A 16,389-nucleotide genomic window follows, 5' to 3' on the forward strand; every position below is an offset into this window, starting at 1 on the left:
AACCCATTACATGTTAATATAAATATTTTTATCTTCCAGAACAAAAATAATTTAGTGAGAAGCATGGCATTGTTTTATATTTATGCATTAATGTATGACTTAATAAAAATAATTAGATCCTTATATCAGTTATTGCATTCAATCTGTCACAATATTACACCACAGGTAGCCTCCAGAAAACTCGACTGTACACTTATGACAAAATTCAAGTGAAAAAAAGCAAAAAATCTTAGCATTATTATGTAAATGGTTTGATCTCATGGACCACATTTTAAGAATTGCTCTAACCTGGTACTGAAATCTTCTCTGTACTAATATTAATAATGCTTTTACCTATATATAGATTGTTATTTATATACCTCATGGTAACCACAAACCAAAAATATGCAATAGATACAAGCACAAAAAAGAGAAAGGAATCCAAACATAACACTAATGATAGTCATGAAATCACGATGGAAGAGAACAAAAGAAGAAAGGAACAAAAAAGGACTACAAAAACAATTAACAAAATGGCAATAAGTTTATACCTATCAATAATTACTTTAATTGTAAATGGATTAATGCTCCAATCAAAAGCACAGAGTGGCTGAATGGATACAAACACAAGATCTATATACATGCTGCCTACAAGAAGCTCACTTCAAATCTAAAGACACACACAGACTGAAAGTGAGGGGATGGAATAAGGTTTTCCTTGAAAATGGAAACAAAAAGAAAGCCACAGTAGCAATACTTATACAGACAAAACAGACTTTAAAACAAAGCCTGTAACAAGAGACAAAGAAGGGCATTACATAATGATCAAGGGATCAATACAAGAAGAAGATATAACAATTGTAAATATATATGCACCCAACACAGGAGCACCTAAATGCACAAAGCAAATATTAACAGACATAAAGGGAGAAATTGACAGTAACACAATAATATTAGGGTACTTTAACATCCAAGGCAATCTACAGATTCAGTGTAATCCTTATCAAAATACCAATGGCATTTTTCACAGAAGTAGAACAAATAATTCTAAAATTTGTATGGAAACAAAAGACCCTGAATAGCCAAAACAATCTTGAGAAAGAAGAACAGAACTGGAGGCATCTTGCTTCCTGACTTCAAACTAGACTACAAAGCTACAGTAATCAAAACAGTATGGTACTGACACCAAAACAGACACATAGACCAGTAGAACAGAATAGAGAGCCCAGAAATAAACCCACATGCTTATGGTCAGTTAACCTACAACAAAGAAAGCAAGAATATAGAGTGGGGAAATATAGTCCCTTCAATAAGTGGCACTGGGAAAACTGGACAGCTACATGTAAAAGAATGAGATTAGAACATTTTCTCACACCATTTGCAAATATAAACTCAAAATGGATTAAAGACCTAAATATAAGACTGGAAACCATAAAATTCCTGGAAGAAAATATAGGCATAACACTCTGACATAAATCGTAGCAATATTTTTGGGTCTGTCTCCTAAGGCAAAGGAAACAAAAACAAAAATAAACAAATGGGACCTAATTAAACATAAAAGCTTTTGCTCAACAAAGGAAACAAATGAAAAGACAACCTACTGAATGGGAGAAAATATTTGCAAATGATATGACCAATAAAGGGTTAATATCCAAAATATTAAACGGCTCATACAACTCAATATAAAAAAATTAAACAACCTGATTTAAACATGGGCAGAAGACCTGAATAGACAAAGAGGACACACAAATGGCCAATAGGCACACGCAATGATGCACAACATCTCTATCATCAGAGAAGTGCAATCAAAACCACAAAGAGGGGCTTCCCTGGTGGCGCAGTGGTTGGCAGTCTGCCTGCCGATGCAGGGGACGCAGGTTCGTGCCCCAGTCCGGGAGGATCCCACATGCTGCGGAGCAGCTGGGCCCATGGGCCATGGCCGCTGAGCCTGCGCGTCCGGAGCCTGTGCTCCGCGGCGGGAGAGGCCACAACAGTGAAAGGCCCACGTACCGCAAAAAAAAAACAAAAAAAAAAAACACAAAGAGATATCACCTCACATCTGTCAGAATGGCTATCATCAAAAAGACCACAAATAATAAATGTTGGTGAGGATATGGAGAAACGGGAAACCTCTTACACTGTTGGTGGGAATGTAAACTGTTTCAGCCCCTATGGAAACCGTATGGGGGTTCCTCAAAAAACTAAAACAGAACTACTCAGGATGTATGAATCAAAATATTGTGAAGGAAAAAGAGCAGGCTTTATATACAAACAAGCTGGAATTAAAATATCAGTTCTGCCTACTGTGGCCTTGGGCAAATTACTTAGTCAAATTAAATCCTGGTTTCATCACCTATTATATTAGTCAGGATTATGTAAATCAACTTTTGGATAGTTTTAGCACAGTGTTTGGAATACAGAGAGTATTGAACAAATGTTAGTTCCCTTTCTCTTTTCCAATTTCCTTTTGTTAGTTTACATTTACAAGAAATCTGATTGCCATTTATGATCACTGTCCACATACTGAAATTTAATATGTTACTGTACAAATATCAAAGAAGACACAAGCCACTTCTGAGATACTAGAGTTGCAAACTGAAATTAGTGAAAAGAGGAGGACGTAGCGAACATAACATCTGACTCCCCCAAATTCTCACTATCTACTTGAGCTGCAGATATAGCTTGTTAAAGCTAATCTATTATTAGCTCTGTATATGAACGTGGTTAAAATTTCCAGGTTAGCTGCAAAGGTGGAAAGTAGAGAGTCACTGAGGAATTTACTGTAGGCACTGAAGGGAAGAAGAAAGGAGTGAGGCTAAGATCCACTTGGGAGGAGAGTCCTGGGTGACTCTAAAGTGGACCACCAGCCGAAAGGAACTGGACGTGGAATGCCACATGCCACCAAGGGGAGAAGGAAGGGGAAGTTGACTGTATGTTTTGCCTAATCATAATTATCATTAAAAATATTCTCTCATTTAAAGTTCACAACATTGCTCATAAAAAAGAATGAAATAATGCCATTTGCAACAACATGGATGGAACTAGAGATTATCACACTAAGTGAAGTAGGTCAGACAAAGATAAATATCATATGATATAGCTTATATGTGGAATCTAAAATACAATACAAATAAACTTATTTACAAAACAGAAACAGACTGACAGACATAGAATACAAATTTACAGTTACCAAAGGGAAAAGGTGGGGGAGGGATAAATTAGAAGTTTGGGATTAAAATATACACACTACTATATATAGAATCGATAACCAGTAAGGACCTACTGTATAGCACAGGGAACTATACTCAGTATTTTGTAATAACCTGTAAGGGAAAAGAATCTGAAAAGGAATATATATACGTGTGTGTGTGTATGTACGTATAACTGAATCACTGTGCTGTACACCTGGAACTAACACAATATTGTAAATCAACTGTATTTCAATAAAAATTAAAAAAATAAAGTTCACAACAAACCTGTGAGGTAGTTATTATGATTTACATTTTTTTTAACCAATAGTGATGCTCAGAGGGTCAGGTTGGGTTCTTCATACTTAGCTTGCAGGTAATAGTGTTAGCATTTAAATCCCAGCCTGTCTAGATCTAAAGTCCAGGCTTTAACATTGTACTCTGGTGTCCTTGAAGAATTTTCCCTAAAGAACAGCCATAAAGGTCTAAGCCAAACTTTAAGCAATTGCCTGCTTCCTAAATGGTAATTCTATGTCCTGGACTTTTGTGAGAATTTGGTCTTTTTCCACCTTCATCAGGATATGCTGGTGAGAATCGGGCTCATTATAACTGAATCACTTTATCGACACACTTGAGAAGTCATTTTCCTGGAGTATTCTGGCAGGGATTAAAAAATCAAAGTACACAAAATAAACTGAAAACAGTTTTGATTGCCAGAAATTGTATCCAAGAATTTTTAAGATTCACTTCAAACATGTTGTTCATGACTTGATTTTTTTTCTGGGTGGCATTACCAACGTGTATGCTTACATTTGGAGTTACTCTTAAATGGAAAGAGGCTCTGATTTCTGTGTAAACACTTCAGGCCAAAAGACAGCAATTAAGAAAAGCAATCCGGACAATCATTTGTTTGAAACACCAACGTGGAGAGGAGGAAAGTTAACATAAACATATCATACCTTAGACCTATATTGGAACACCATGTTTCATATTGGCTACAGGCAATCTTTGAGCCCTTTTTGCTAAAAATCATGTAGTTACCCAGCAGGAACGGTATCATTCCAAACACTGCTGTTAATAAACCTGCTTATTATCCAAACAACCCTGGAACAAGAGACCTGAAATTGATGTTTTGGGTGGTGCTTCCTGCTGCCAGGAGGTGGTGTGTTTGATTTAAAAGACACTGAACCAGGGTTAGATTAAAAATTTAGATCAAAACATTCATGTGAATGGGACATTGAGAAAAAGAATTCTGTTTGGTAGCAAACAACAACCCACGTTTCCTAAAATCTTTTTTTTTGCGGTATGTGGGCCTCTTGCTGCTGTGGCCTCTCCCGTCGCAGAACAGGCTCCGGACGCGCAAGCCCAGCAGCCATGGCTCACAGGCCCAGCCGCTCCACGACATGTGCGATCCTCCCAGCCCGGAGCACGAACCCGCATCCCCTGCATTGGCAGGCGGACCCTCAACCACTGCACCACCAGGGAAGCCCCCTAAAATCTATTTTGATGCAAGTTCAAAATTGATGTAAAAATACTGGTCAGGCAAACTAATATAAGGAACATTTTAGTATACACTGTGAAAACTCCATTCAGAAATTTATTAACACTGCTGATAGCATAGAATATGCTTGACAAATACTTCTTGATCATGGAGCCATACACTAATAATGGTCATATGCTTATTTTGTACAGTATTCTCATTATGACCTGTTCATGAGGTGATCAGTTAAATCGACTAATTTGTTTTGCAACCGTGGGATGAAAACTCTGTAGCACTAATGCCATAATTATAGATGTTAAATATATTCCAAAGTATTCAAATACTTTGCTGAGAAATAGAGAAGAAAGCTTAAGGAATAGACAAGGAGAGTGAGAATAGAGAGGGTAAGAAAAAAATTCATTAGAGGAGGAAGTGAAAAAAACAAATCTGAGGTAAATATGGAAGCAGTGACAAGATCATGGAAGAGTAGGAATAATTAAAGTTGGGGGAAAGATAATTACTTCTATTTCATGCTTTCAAATGTTTGTTAGAAGTTGGTGAAATAGAATTTTGGGAACAAAGTCCCATGGTAGCCTGTATTCTTAGAAGGGAAAAATTGTGACATATTTTAAACTGTGCTGACCAGTATGGTAGCCATTACCCATGTGTGGCTAATGAACACTTGAAATGTGGCTAGTACAAATTGAGATGGGCTATAAATGTAAAATATATACCAATTTCAAGACTTAGTACAAAAAAATGTAAAATGTCTCAATAATCTATTTGATTGCATGTTAAAATGATAACATTATAGACATATTGGGTTAAATAAAATACATTACTTCAATTAACTTCACCTATTTCTTTCAATTTTTTAAAATATGACTACTACAAAATTGCAAACTATATATGTGGCTAACACTCGTATTGGGCAGTGATGGTCTAAAGAATTGCTGAGGAGAGACTAGATGGACTCTATTCTAGAGTTCCTAAAAGGAGAAACAGTCACCTTGCCTACCTATTGTTTTTACCCCTGTCCTTTAGTTGTTTTAGCACCATTGCACATGGTAGACTAGTAAGTGGAACAGAAAAACTGGCATGTAAGGGACAGGAGTAGGAGGGAGTAGGGAAGCTATTTGTTGCTCCCCTTGCATAGCCTCCAAAAGAAGTACTTTTTTGTAAGGCAGTATATTGACATTAGACTTAAGTCTATAATGATACAGTAAAAGATATTGAAGAAAGATGTGTGAAAGCAAAAGTGGGAAACATAAAAGTGTTTTTACATGTTTGCTCACTTCCTCAACATCTACCAACAGCCCCCTCCCCGGCCCCCTCCCCCCTCCCAACACACACCCACACTCCATTTCTAGGTCAAATATCATGAGAACCTGACTAGGCTGCTAATTAGACTTTTTGAATGCTTCCTTTTATTTAATTAATTAATTTATTTATTTATTTTTTTTCCGGATGCGCAGGCTCAGTGGCCATGGCTCACGGGCCCAGCGGCTCCGCGGCATGTGGGATCTTAAGATCTTAAAAGTTCTTAAGTCTGGATTTACTCAGGCTCCTTGAAATAGTCAGTGGGTATTTATTGCAGATCTTCTTTGTTCATGAAATACTGTAACATTACTTGAATACTGATTGTATTCAAATTCACCTGCACTCTCAGTAGAAAAGGGAATAACAGTTTAAATATGCAAATAACTTGATATTCCATTCAATAAACACTAGCCCTAGGCAATTTATACATTAAGCCTGACCAGTCCTACGAGAAAAATATGTCAATGACTTTAAGGCGCTCTCTGTTGCTGAGGAGAAATTAATCTCATTAGACTGACTGATGGCAGGGCTGCTGGGTGATGATAACTTTGTCAACATTTTGGTGGAAGAAACTAAAGAATTCATTAAGGGTCCTAAAGAAGGACTGACTTAAAAAAAAAGAGGACAAACATTAAAACAAAACAAAACAAAACCTGCTTATATAGTCATATTTTAAAACTCCTATACCTAGGGCTTCCCCGGTGGCACAGTGGTTAAGAATCCGCCTGCCAAGGCAGGGCACATGGGTTCGAGCCCTGGGCAGGGAAGATCCCACATGCCGTGGAGCAACGAAGCCCGTGCGCCACAACTACTGAGTCTGTGCTCTAGAGCCCGCGAGCCACAATTACTGAGCCCACGTGCCACAACTACTGAAGCCACCGCGCCTAGAGCCCGTGCTCCACAACAAGAGAAGCCACCGCATGAGAAGCCCGCGCACCACAATGAAGAGTAGCCTCCGCTTGCTGCAACCAGAGGAAAGCCCGTGCGCAGCAACAAAGACCCAACACAGCCAAAAATAAAATAAATAAAAATTAAAAAAAATCATGTATCTATCTATTCTATCTATATATACTATATATATTTTTATGATTGGGGAGTTTTTCAAGGGCAATTTGAGTACATTTAACTTTTTTTTTTTTTGGCTGCACTGTGCAGCTTGCAGGATGTTAGTTCCCCGACCAGGGATTGAACCCTGGCCATGGCAGTGAAAGCTCCCAGTCTTACCTACTGGACCACCAGGGAATTCCCTGAGTACATTTAACTTTTTTTTGTTTTGTTTTGTTTTTGCGGTACGCGGGCCTCTCACTGTTGTGGCCTCTCCCGTTGCGGAGCACAGGCTCCGGATGCGCAGGCTCAGCGGCCATGGCTCACGGGCCCAGCCGCTCTGCGGCATGTGGGGTCCTCCTGGACCGGGGCACGAAGCCGTGTCCCCTGTATCGGCAGGCGGACTCTCAACCACTGCGCCACCAGGGAAGCCCACATTTAACTTTTGCTTGCAGATTAACTTGAGAATTTAATTCCTGTGAAGGATGGAACTTAATGGTGGGAAAGTACCAAGAATTATGAAAAATATATGACATAGTTTCTGCATTCAAGGAACTTGAAACAGCAATATATTTAATGGGGCAGTATTAAAAATGTGGGACATTAAATAATACAGCATATTATGAACGACAAAATGTGTGGTCAAACCATTACTATATAACTGCTGAATGAATTGATGAATGAATGAATGGACACAGATTATTCAAACATTATACATTTCCACATTTATTAAACCTGATTCTTCATCTAGAATATACTCAATTTCTAGCAATCTTCTTTTAAAAGCAATTAAAATTGCAAGAGTAAAACATGCTTATTTAAAAAATTCAGCTGGTTATAAAGCAAAAGTTTCTTCCCATCCCCATTCACCAGTCTGACTCCCACAGGTAACATTTTACAGTTTATGTATCCAAATTTTGTATGCCATACACATACACATACTTTAAAAGGATGCTCTCTCTCTCTCTCTCTCTCTCTCTCTCTCTCTCTCTATATATATATATATATATATAGTCTTTCTGAAGCTGATTTTCAATTGAGTACCTACTGATCTACATCATTATTTTTAGTGCCTGCAGTGTCAGTATATCAGCTACTAAATTATCATAACTTACAGTATTTAATCATTTCCTTATTGGTAAACACGTATGTTATTTTCTACTTTCCACTGTTAAAAACAGTACATCACTTAATAGCTTTACACACCCTTATGTCAGATTATCTATAAAATAAATTCCCAGAAATTTAGTGAATCTTTCAAATTTCAGTTTGATAGAGCCTGAAGATGTTCTGTTATGGCTTGGTTTGAACTGATCAGTTTAGGTCAATCAATGCTTTTAGATGTGAGGATGATCTGGTGGTAACGTCAAGATCAGGGTTAGAGAGGGTTTTTTTGTTTGTTTGTTTTTGCCTAACAACATGTCCTTCCTTTCCTTTCTGTAGACTTTTCGGATCAAGGATACATTGTGTGGTCCTTGGCAAAGGAAAATGACACTGTTGTCCCAAGAATCTCATAGGACAACCACATAGTAATCTTGTAAAATGGTCTGTCAGAGGGGGAAAAAAATTTGTCGCTTTCTAACACTTATCCTCAAAAATGTTATTTGGGACCAGGAACTTTTCCGACCACTCCATTTTCAATCTGTTGCTGGAATAAGGTGATTGGCGCACTTGGCTTTTTGTCTCCCTCAAACAGGGGAAGGAAAGAGGTTAAAAGTCCTAACTGTGCCGCCACAGGTCTCTGAAGACCCAAAGAAACCCCGTACTAAGTATGCGGAGGGTTCGTTTCTTCCTTCCGGCTGTAGCTCGTGTTTAGGCGACGGCGGAGGGGTAAAAACGTCCGGGCTCGGTTAGTGCTTTTATTCTCTCGTTTCCTGGAAGTGAAGAAAATTCAGCATGTCTCGATCCATTTAAGAAACAAGAGGCTCCTCTCCCGAGCCACCCAGCAGCAACACCAACCCCGCTCCCGCACTTCTCTCTGGACCTAAGTAGGGAGAGAGACAAAAGAAACTGAACGGAAAGAGACCGAGCAGAGAGGAGGACCCCCCGGAATAAAAGCGCTAGGGCGCCTCGCCCTTCCCCAACTCCCGCGTCGCCGCGGGCCCCGCCTTTCAGGGGGCGGAGCTGAGCCCTCCTTCCGGGTTGCAGGCGGAAGTGGACGAATTTGAATTGTGTGGGCCGTTGGATGGAGCAGCTCCCGGATGGCGTGTGGCGCGGCGCGAGAAGGGAAAAGTGACACTGCCGCTCTGGAACTTCTGCCCAGCGCGCCTCGGTGAGTGGATGGCGGACGGGAAGGAACTGAGTATTCCAGGGGGAGAAGCGGAACTGTCGGATGGCACAGGGGGTCGGGAGGCGGGACAGTATAGCGGGGGCCTCGGAGTGCCTTTGGGGGTGTCGGGTGGTGGGGCCGGACGTGGGGACTTTGGGAAGTCGGGGCAGACGGTTGGCGCATATATGCCAACCCTATAGAGTACTGAGGATTCAGAAGCCAGACCGCCCCCGAGATTAAACCTTGTTTAATCTCTGACTTTCTGGTAATCGCAGTTCAATATTTCCGCTAATTCGTTTCGAACGCTGAAGCTTCAAAAGTAATTATTGCGAAAGCTTTACCGTAAGCTAAAGAATCTTTCTTTATTAAAGATGGAAGGTTGGGGGCAGGTTTAGAATGAAGAGATGCTCTGTGGGGATCCGAGTTCCTCCTAAGAGGAGTAGTCTATTACTCTGGACCGCAGGGAATTGACACTCTTTGAAATGCCTGGTGGGGATTTAAACTGAAATCTGAGTATCCTTTGTGTTCAAAACCCGGGTATTTTTCTTTCACGGTTGACATTTTTCAGGTAACGCAAAAATTCGAGACTCTTGCTCATTTAAACTGGACATGTTGTAACAGCGGTGATTAACAGGGGTCTTAGTTTGCTAAAAATAGGGATGAGGTTTAGTTCCACAGACCTGCCTTTTCACCCCCTTCATTCATTGTCCAGCTGGGTTATTGGGGAGTCATTTTGAAAGTACTCTACTAATGTTTCCAGCATCGGGTTTTCTCTGTTTCGGTTTTTTGTTTTATTTGTTTTTAATGACTAACTACCTCAGATATCAAACTCTAACTTTCTAACAAAGTCATGCTTTCTGGAATAATTTAAATGTGTACCCTACATGTAAACTATAAGTGAGCATTTAAGTGTGTAGAAATTTTATATCTTGCCTTATTGAAAACTGTCAGAGTAATTTTGTTGCTTTATAGGATCAGATATTTTATGCTTCTTTTAAGATTTTAACACCAGGGTATCTTACCATATAAATGTATAAATTTCTTTTAAAAAGTAGGACTTAATAATATTCAGAATAAACGTTCCTTCATCCATGCTGGCTACTCCTACTCTCCCATCCCTGGTAATGAACTTTTGTTTCGTTATTAGCCAGGAAAAATAAATTTAAATATTTGGTAGTTATCGTTAAAATTTAAACATTTTGTGTAGGACTGCAGTAAAGATATAAGCTATACTTTGTTAAGCTTTGCTTATTCAAACCTTAAGGTTCTGTTTATTTCATATAAGCTACCAGCAAATGGTAATTTCCAAAAAAAGTTAGTCTCTACATTTTAATCTGTTCCTTTTCCTTACCTGGACTCTTTTCTTTGGATTTTTGCTCTATCTACCTAAGTCAGTGAGTTTCAACTTTTATTGTGTACACATTACCTTGAAGGTTTGTCAAGTGCTGATTCCTGTATTTCCAGTCTCAGAGATTCTGATCCCATAGGTCTGGAGGATGGGGTTCTGTAAATTTAACTTGAAGGTTAGAAAACTTGACCAGAATTTTTAAAACACTGACTTGATCTTTCCTAGAGAGGCATTGTAATATGTTGGTTAAGGGCATGAAACTGGACCCAGATTGCTTGCATTTGAATTTCATCTCCACGACTTGGTAGTTGCCTGACCCTGAGGAAGCTGCTTAACCTTTCAGTGCTTCCGATTCCCTCAACTATAGTGGAGATAATAACAATACCTATCTTGTAGGGCTGTTGGGAGAATCAAATGAATCAGTACATATTAAAATGTTAGAATAGTGTGTGACACATAGTAAATGATACATATATCTCCTATTATATTGAGTAACTAAGCATTGTGCAGTATTTACATACATTATCTCATTAATCTTCACAAATAACACTGAGATATGTGCTGGAATTTTCACATAAGAAAACTGAGGCTAAGAGGGGTTCTGTAATTTGTTCTCACACAACTAGTAAAATGTTTGAACTGGGGTCAAAAACTAGATTTAGTTAGAAAATTTATAACTCTTACTGATTGATTGATTGTAATGCTTCCTGCCTCTGTCTGCAATCTCTCCTTCCAAATATTCCTCTATAAAAATCTCTGATGGCTTCCCATTGTCTACCATATATATTTCAAATTTTTTAGCTTTTTCTTTTTTTTTTTTACAAAGCCCTTCTCAGTCTGGTTCCAACCTCTGTTTTTAAGAATCATCTTCATGGGGGCTTCCCTGGTGGTGCAGTGGTTGAGAGTCCGCCTGCCGATGCAGGGGACACGGGTTCGTGTCCCGGTCCGGGAAGATCCCACATGCCGCGGAGCAGCTAGGCCCCTGAGCCATGTCCACTGAGCCTGCGCGTCTGGAGCCTGGGCTCCGCAACGGGAGAGGCCACAGCAGTGAGAGGCCCGCATACCGCAAAAAAAAAAAGAATCATCTTCATAATATTCCACCATTTTTTTTCCAAGCTGTGATGTTCTGTCATACTACCACAGTTCTCCAAATCTATCCTCTATCATGTTTATGCATATTTAGCCATTGACCTTTTTTATTTCTCCTTAAAATTTTATCCAGTGGGTTTCACATACTTTCCTAGACTTCCCCCAGTAGAGTGCTTTTTCCTCAGTGCAGTTTAGTTGTAGACAAAATAGCACTTGACTGAGAGCTCCCATCTTCTTTGTCTCTGTATCTGCAATTCTAGGTGCAGAACAGTAAGTATCCTTACAGTCTGAAACTGTGTGTGTTCAGGGAGTGTAACAGTTTTAACACATTGTATCTCATTAAGTGGAAAAAGTTAAAAATTAAAAGATGACAATATAATTGTGTAGGTTAGTAGAGGGATTTTAGTGATAGCATATAGTTTGTAAATTTCACAACTATGGAAAAATAAGTATTGAAATTGTAGGCTCAGAAGACATGTCATGTGGGAAAAAATTTAGAGCAGTATTTGCTAATATTCACAGAACTCCAAATGCTTTATACATATTTCTCACTTCGCCTTTACAGCCGTTTTATTATTATCCCTATATTAAGGTGAAGAAACTGAAGCACTGAAAGGTTTAGTAACTTTAAAAAAAAAAGCTTTTTTTTTGTCTGTTTGTTTTTGGGGTTTTTTTGCATTTAATTTCCTGTGCAGGATTTTTTTTTTTATTATAAGAATGATATATGTTAAGTGTAATTTAAGAATTAACTTTATAACAGAGAATTAGCCTCATTTGTCCATGAGTGTTCACTTCTACAGTAATTCAATTCTCTCTCTCTCTCTCTCTCTCTCTCTCTCTCTCTCTCTATATATATATATATATATTTTTTTTTTTTTTTTTGGCCACATCACACAGCATGTGGGATCTTAGTTCCCTGACCAGGGGTCGAACCCGCAGCCCCTGCAGTGGAAGTATGGAGTCTTAACCACTGGACTGTCAGGGAAGTCCCAACATTAATTCAATTCTAAATTAAGGAAATATTGGGAAATTAAAACTACAAAAGTTTGCCTTCCCTTTTCAGTTTGAACAATTAAGACGGTTACCTGACCTCCTTGCCCACAACCTTTTCTTTAAAAACCTGCGAACGTTGTAGGCACATCATTCTAAGAACCAGTGGGCAGTGAGTAAGGGGTTGGACTAAGGAGCAGATGATCCTAATATGCTCTCATCCCACATACCTTTTCCAGCCAAAGTAGCACCATGTATTTGAATCAGAGCTGAATCTGATGCAGGCTAAACCATTCACATTGTTTCTTCTTGAATTTGGAATTGTGATACCAAGAAACTATTGGTAACCAAGCTGGAAAGGTCTTTATGTGCTGAGATGACAGCGGAATGATGAAGAAACATGAATAGTGGGCATAGGGAGCCAATATATAGAGAGGGAGGGAGGGAAAACCTATTTCTGGAGGACTAGCTATAAAGTAAGTCAAAATAAACTTATAACTATTGCTTTTCCTTTTTCTTAAGACTATATTTTTATTTTTTAAGACAAAACATATAACTTTTGAATATTTTTTTGTAAACACATTTTACATGAAGCAAAAAAGTTTAGGGCTTCCCTGGTGGCGCAGTGGTTGAAAGTCCGCCTGCTGATGCAGGGGACACAGGTTTGTGCCCCGGTCCAGGAGGACACTGCATGCCACGGAGCGGCTGGGCCCGTGAGCCATGGCTGCTGAGCCTGCGCGTCCGGAGCCTGTGCCCCGCAACGGGAGAGGCCACAACAGTGAGAGGCCCGCGTACCGCAAAAAAAAAAAAAAAAATAGTGGTGAGAGTGGGCAACCTTGTCTTGTTCCTGATCTTAGTGGAAATGCTTTCAGTTTTTCACCATTGAGGATGATGTTGGCCGTGGGTTTGTCATATATGGCCTTTATCATGTTGAGGAAAGTTCGCTCTATGCCTACTTCCTGGAGGGTTTTTTTCATAAATGGGTGTTGAATTTTGCTTTCTGTGCATCTATTGAGATGATCATATGGTTTTTCTCCTTCAATTTGTTGATAATGGTGTATCACGTTGATTGATTTGCGTATATTGAAGAATCCTTGCATTCCTGGAATAAACCCCACTTGATCATGGTGTATGATCCTTTTAATGTGCTGTTGGATTCTGTTTGCTAGTATTTTGTTGAGGATTTTTGCATCTATGTTCATCAGTGATATTGGCCTGTAGTTTTCTTTCTTAGTGACATCTTTGTCTGGTTTTGGTATCAGGATGATGGTGGCCTCGTAGAATGAGTTTGGGAGTGTTCCTCCCTCTGCGATATTTTGGAAGAGTTTGAGAAGGATAGGTGTTAGCTCTTCTCTAAATGTTTGATAGAATTCGCCTGTGAATCCATCTGGTCCTGGGCTTTTGTTTGTTGGAAGATTTTTAATCACAGTTTCAATTTCAGTGCTTATTATTGGTCTGTTCATATATTCTATTTCTTCCTGATTCAGTCTTGGCAGGTTGTGCATTTCTAAGAATTTGTCCATTTCTTCCAGGTTGTCCATTTTATTGCATAGAGTTGCTTGTAGTAATCTCTCATGATCTTTTGTATTTCTGCAGTGTCAGTTGTTACTTCTCCTTTTTCATTTCTAATTCTATTGATTTGAGTCTTCTCCCTCTTTTTCTTGATGAGTCTGGCTAATGATTTATCAATTTTGTTTATCTTCTCAAAGAACCAGCTTTTAGTTTCCTTGATCTTTGCTATTGTTTCCTTTATTTCTTTTTCATTTATTTCTGATCTGATTTTTATGATTTCTTTCCTTCTGCTAACTTTGGGGTTTTTTTGTTCTTCTTTCTCTAATTGCTTTAGGTGCAAGGTTAGGTTGTTTATTCGAGATGTTTCCTGTTTCTTAAGATAGGATTGTATTGCTATAAACTTCCCTATTAGAACTGCTTTTCCTGCATCCCATAGATTTTGGGTCGTCATGTCTCCATTGTCATTTGTTTCTAGGTATTTTTTGATTTCCTCTTTGATTTCTTCAGTGATCACTTCGTTATTAAGTAGTGTATTGTTTAGCCTCCATGTGTTTGTAGTTTTTACAGATCTTTTCCTGTAATTGATATCTAGTCTCATAGTGTTGTGGTCAGAAAAGATAATTGAAACAATTTCAATTTTCTTAAATTTACCAAGGCTTGACTTGTGACCCAAGATATGATCTGTCCTGGAGAATGTTCCATGAGCACTTGAGAAGAAAGTGTATTCTGTTGTTTTTGGATGGAATGCCCTATAAATATCAATTAAGTCCATCTTGTGTAATGTATCATTTAAAGCTTGTGTTTCCTTATTTATATGGTATCTTTTGATGAGTGGAAGCTTTTAGTTTTGATGAAGTATAATGCATTACTTTTTCTTTTAGAACTTTTATAGTTTTAGCTTTTACAGTAAGGTCTATGATTCACTTGAAATTAATTTTTATTTATGGTGTAAAGTGTGAATCTCAAGGTTCATTTGTTTTCCATTTGGAGATCCATTTTTTCCATCATCATTTGTTGAAAAGACTTTTCTTTTTCTCACTGAATTGCTTTGGTACCTTTGTTAAAAATCAAGTGGCTGGAAAAAGTCTGGGTCTGTTTCTAGGCTCTTTATTTTTGTTCCATTGGTCTATGTAGAATACTGTATATTAGTACACTTTGCAAAACTATATAGAGTACTTATTAGATTGGTACAAATAGGAAAAACCTTTCCCGTTCATGTTTTGATAGCACTGGAGAGCTTTCGTATGATCATCCTGTAGTCGGTGATATTTGGAGCCTTTTCAGCATGGTACTTTATATATTCCTATGCTACGTTTTTTGTGACATGCGAGATTGTTGTTCACTTTTACTCTCTTCTGTTGTAAAGATGAGAAAGCACTTGTATAGTACAGAGTTTTGAGGCTAGTAAGAAAGAAACTTCAGGTACCTTTCTTTAAATAGCATAGGTGTCTATACATATATTATAAAGGTCTAGACAGAACTTCATTTCACTGTGCAACCAAGAGAGATGCCTTGGGTCCTTGTATCGATAGTTTGAAAGGAAAGAGGAGAAGACAGAGCCCCATAGAAATTGTGATTTCCTTATAAAGCAAAATTAGTCTATAACCGTGTAAGTTACCTATATTTTGGAACTCAATCATTATTCTGAATTACAGTAAACTTAAAAGTAAGCAGTAGTTGCAATTCATCTGCACAGGGGAGAGGGGTTAAGAAATTAGAAGCTGGAGAGATTGGATCTCAAATACAAATCTGTGTTGTTGGGATACTAACTAAATATTATTTATAAGTTAAAATGTTTATGTTTACTCTAGGTGAAGGACTGTTATCGTGTGTTTATGGAAGTTTCTTCAATAGATTTGTGAAACTGCTAGAAATTAGAAAGTGTAGGTCTCTGTTCCTGGTATGTCCTGCAGTCCTGGCTCCTTTCCAATATAAATGCCAGTAGTCATCTTAATCTTTTTGATAACTAAAAAACATTCCCTCCAATTTTAACACTGTCCCCAGAATTTACCACCCTTGTTGAGAACTACTGGTCTTAGATTTGGAAAGGTGAGGAAATTAAGTACTAGAGTAAGAAATGATGCAACGTATTTGTAATCATACACTGCCTAAATCTAATTAAAATGGGTAATTTGAGAATTTTAAAATTAAAATGGCTGATTGTATATTC

The 16,389-nt window shown here is 38.4% G+C and overlaps 1 protein-coding gene across 4 annotated transcripts in view; it reads left to right on the forward strand.

The window, feature by feature from the left end:
- The first annotated feature begins 9,171 nt into the window (after positions 1–9,171).
- The window catches only part of G2E3 (G2/M-phase specific E3 ubiquitin protein ligase), a 49,691-nt gene continuing 42,473 nt past the window's right edge, over positions 9,172–16,389 (forward strand). For 2 of the 4 annotated variants that reach the window (XM_029238715.1, XM_029238714.1), the window contains exon 1: positions 9,181–9,283. In XM_029238715.1, coding sequence (XP_029094548.1) covers positions 9,213–9,283 — 71 coding nt within the window. In that variant the 5' untranslated portion in view covers positions 9,181–9,212. Of the gene's footprint in view, positions 9,284–16,389 lie in introns of all 4 variants that reach the window. The other 2 variants (XM_029238711.1, XM_029238713.1) reach the window with 2 other exon arrangements.

This window comes from Monodon monoceros, unplaced genomic scaffold (assembly GCF_005190385.1).
Source record: "Monodon monoceros isolate NGI ecotype Baffin Bay Population unplaced genomic scaffold, NGI_Narwhal_1 Super_Scaffold_21, whole genome shotgun sequence".
Taxonomy (NCBI): Eukaryota; Metazoa; Chordata; class Mammalia; order Artiodactyla; family Monodontidae; genus Monodon; species Monodon monoceros.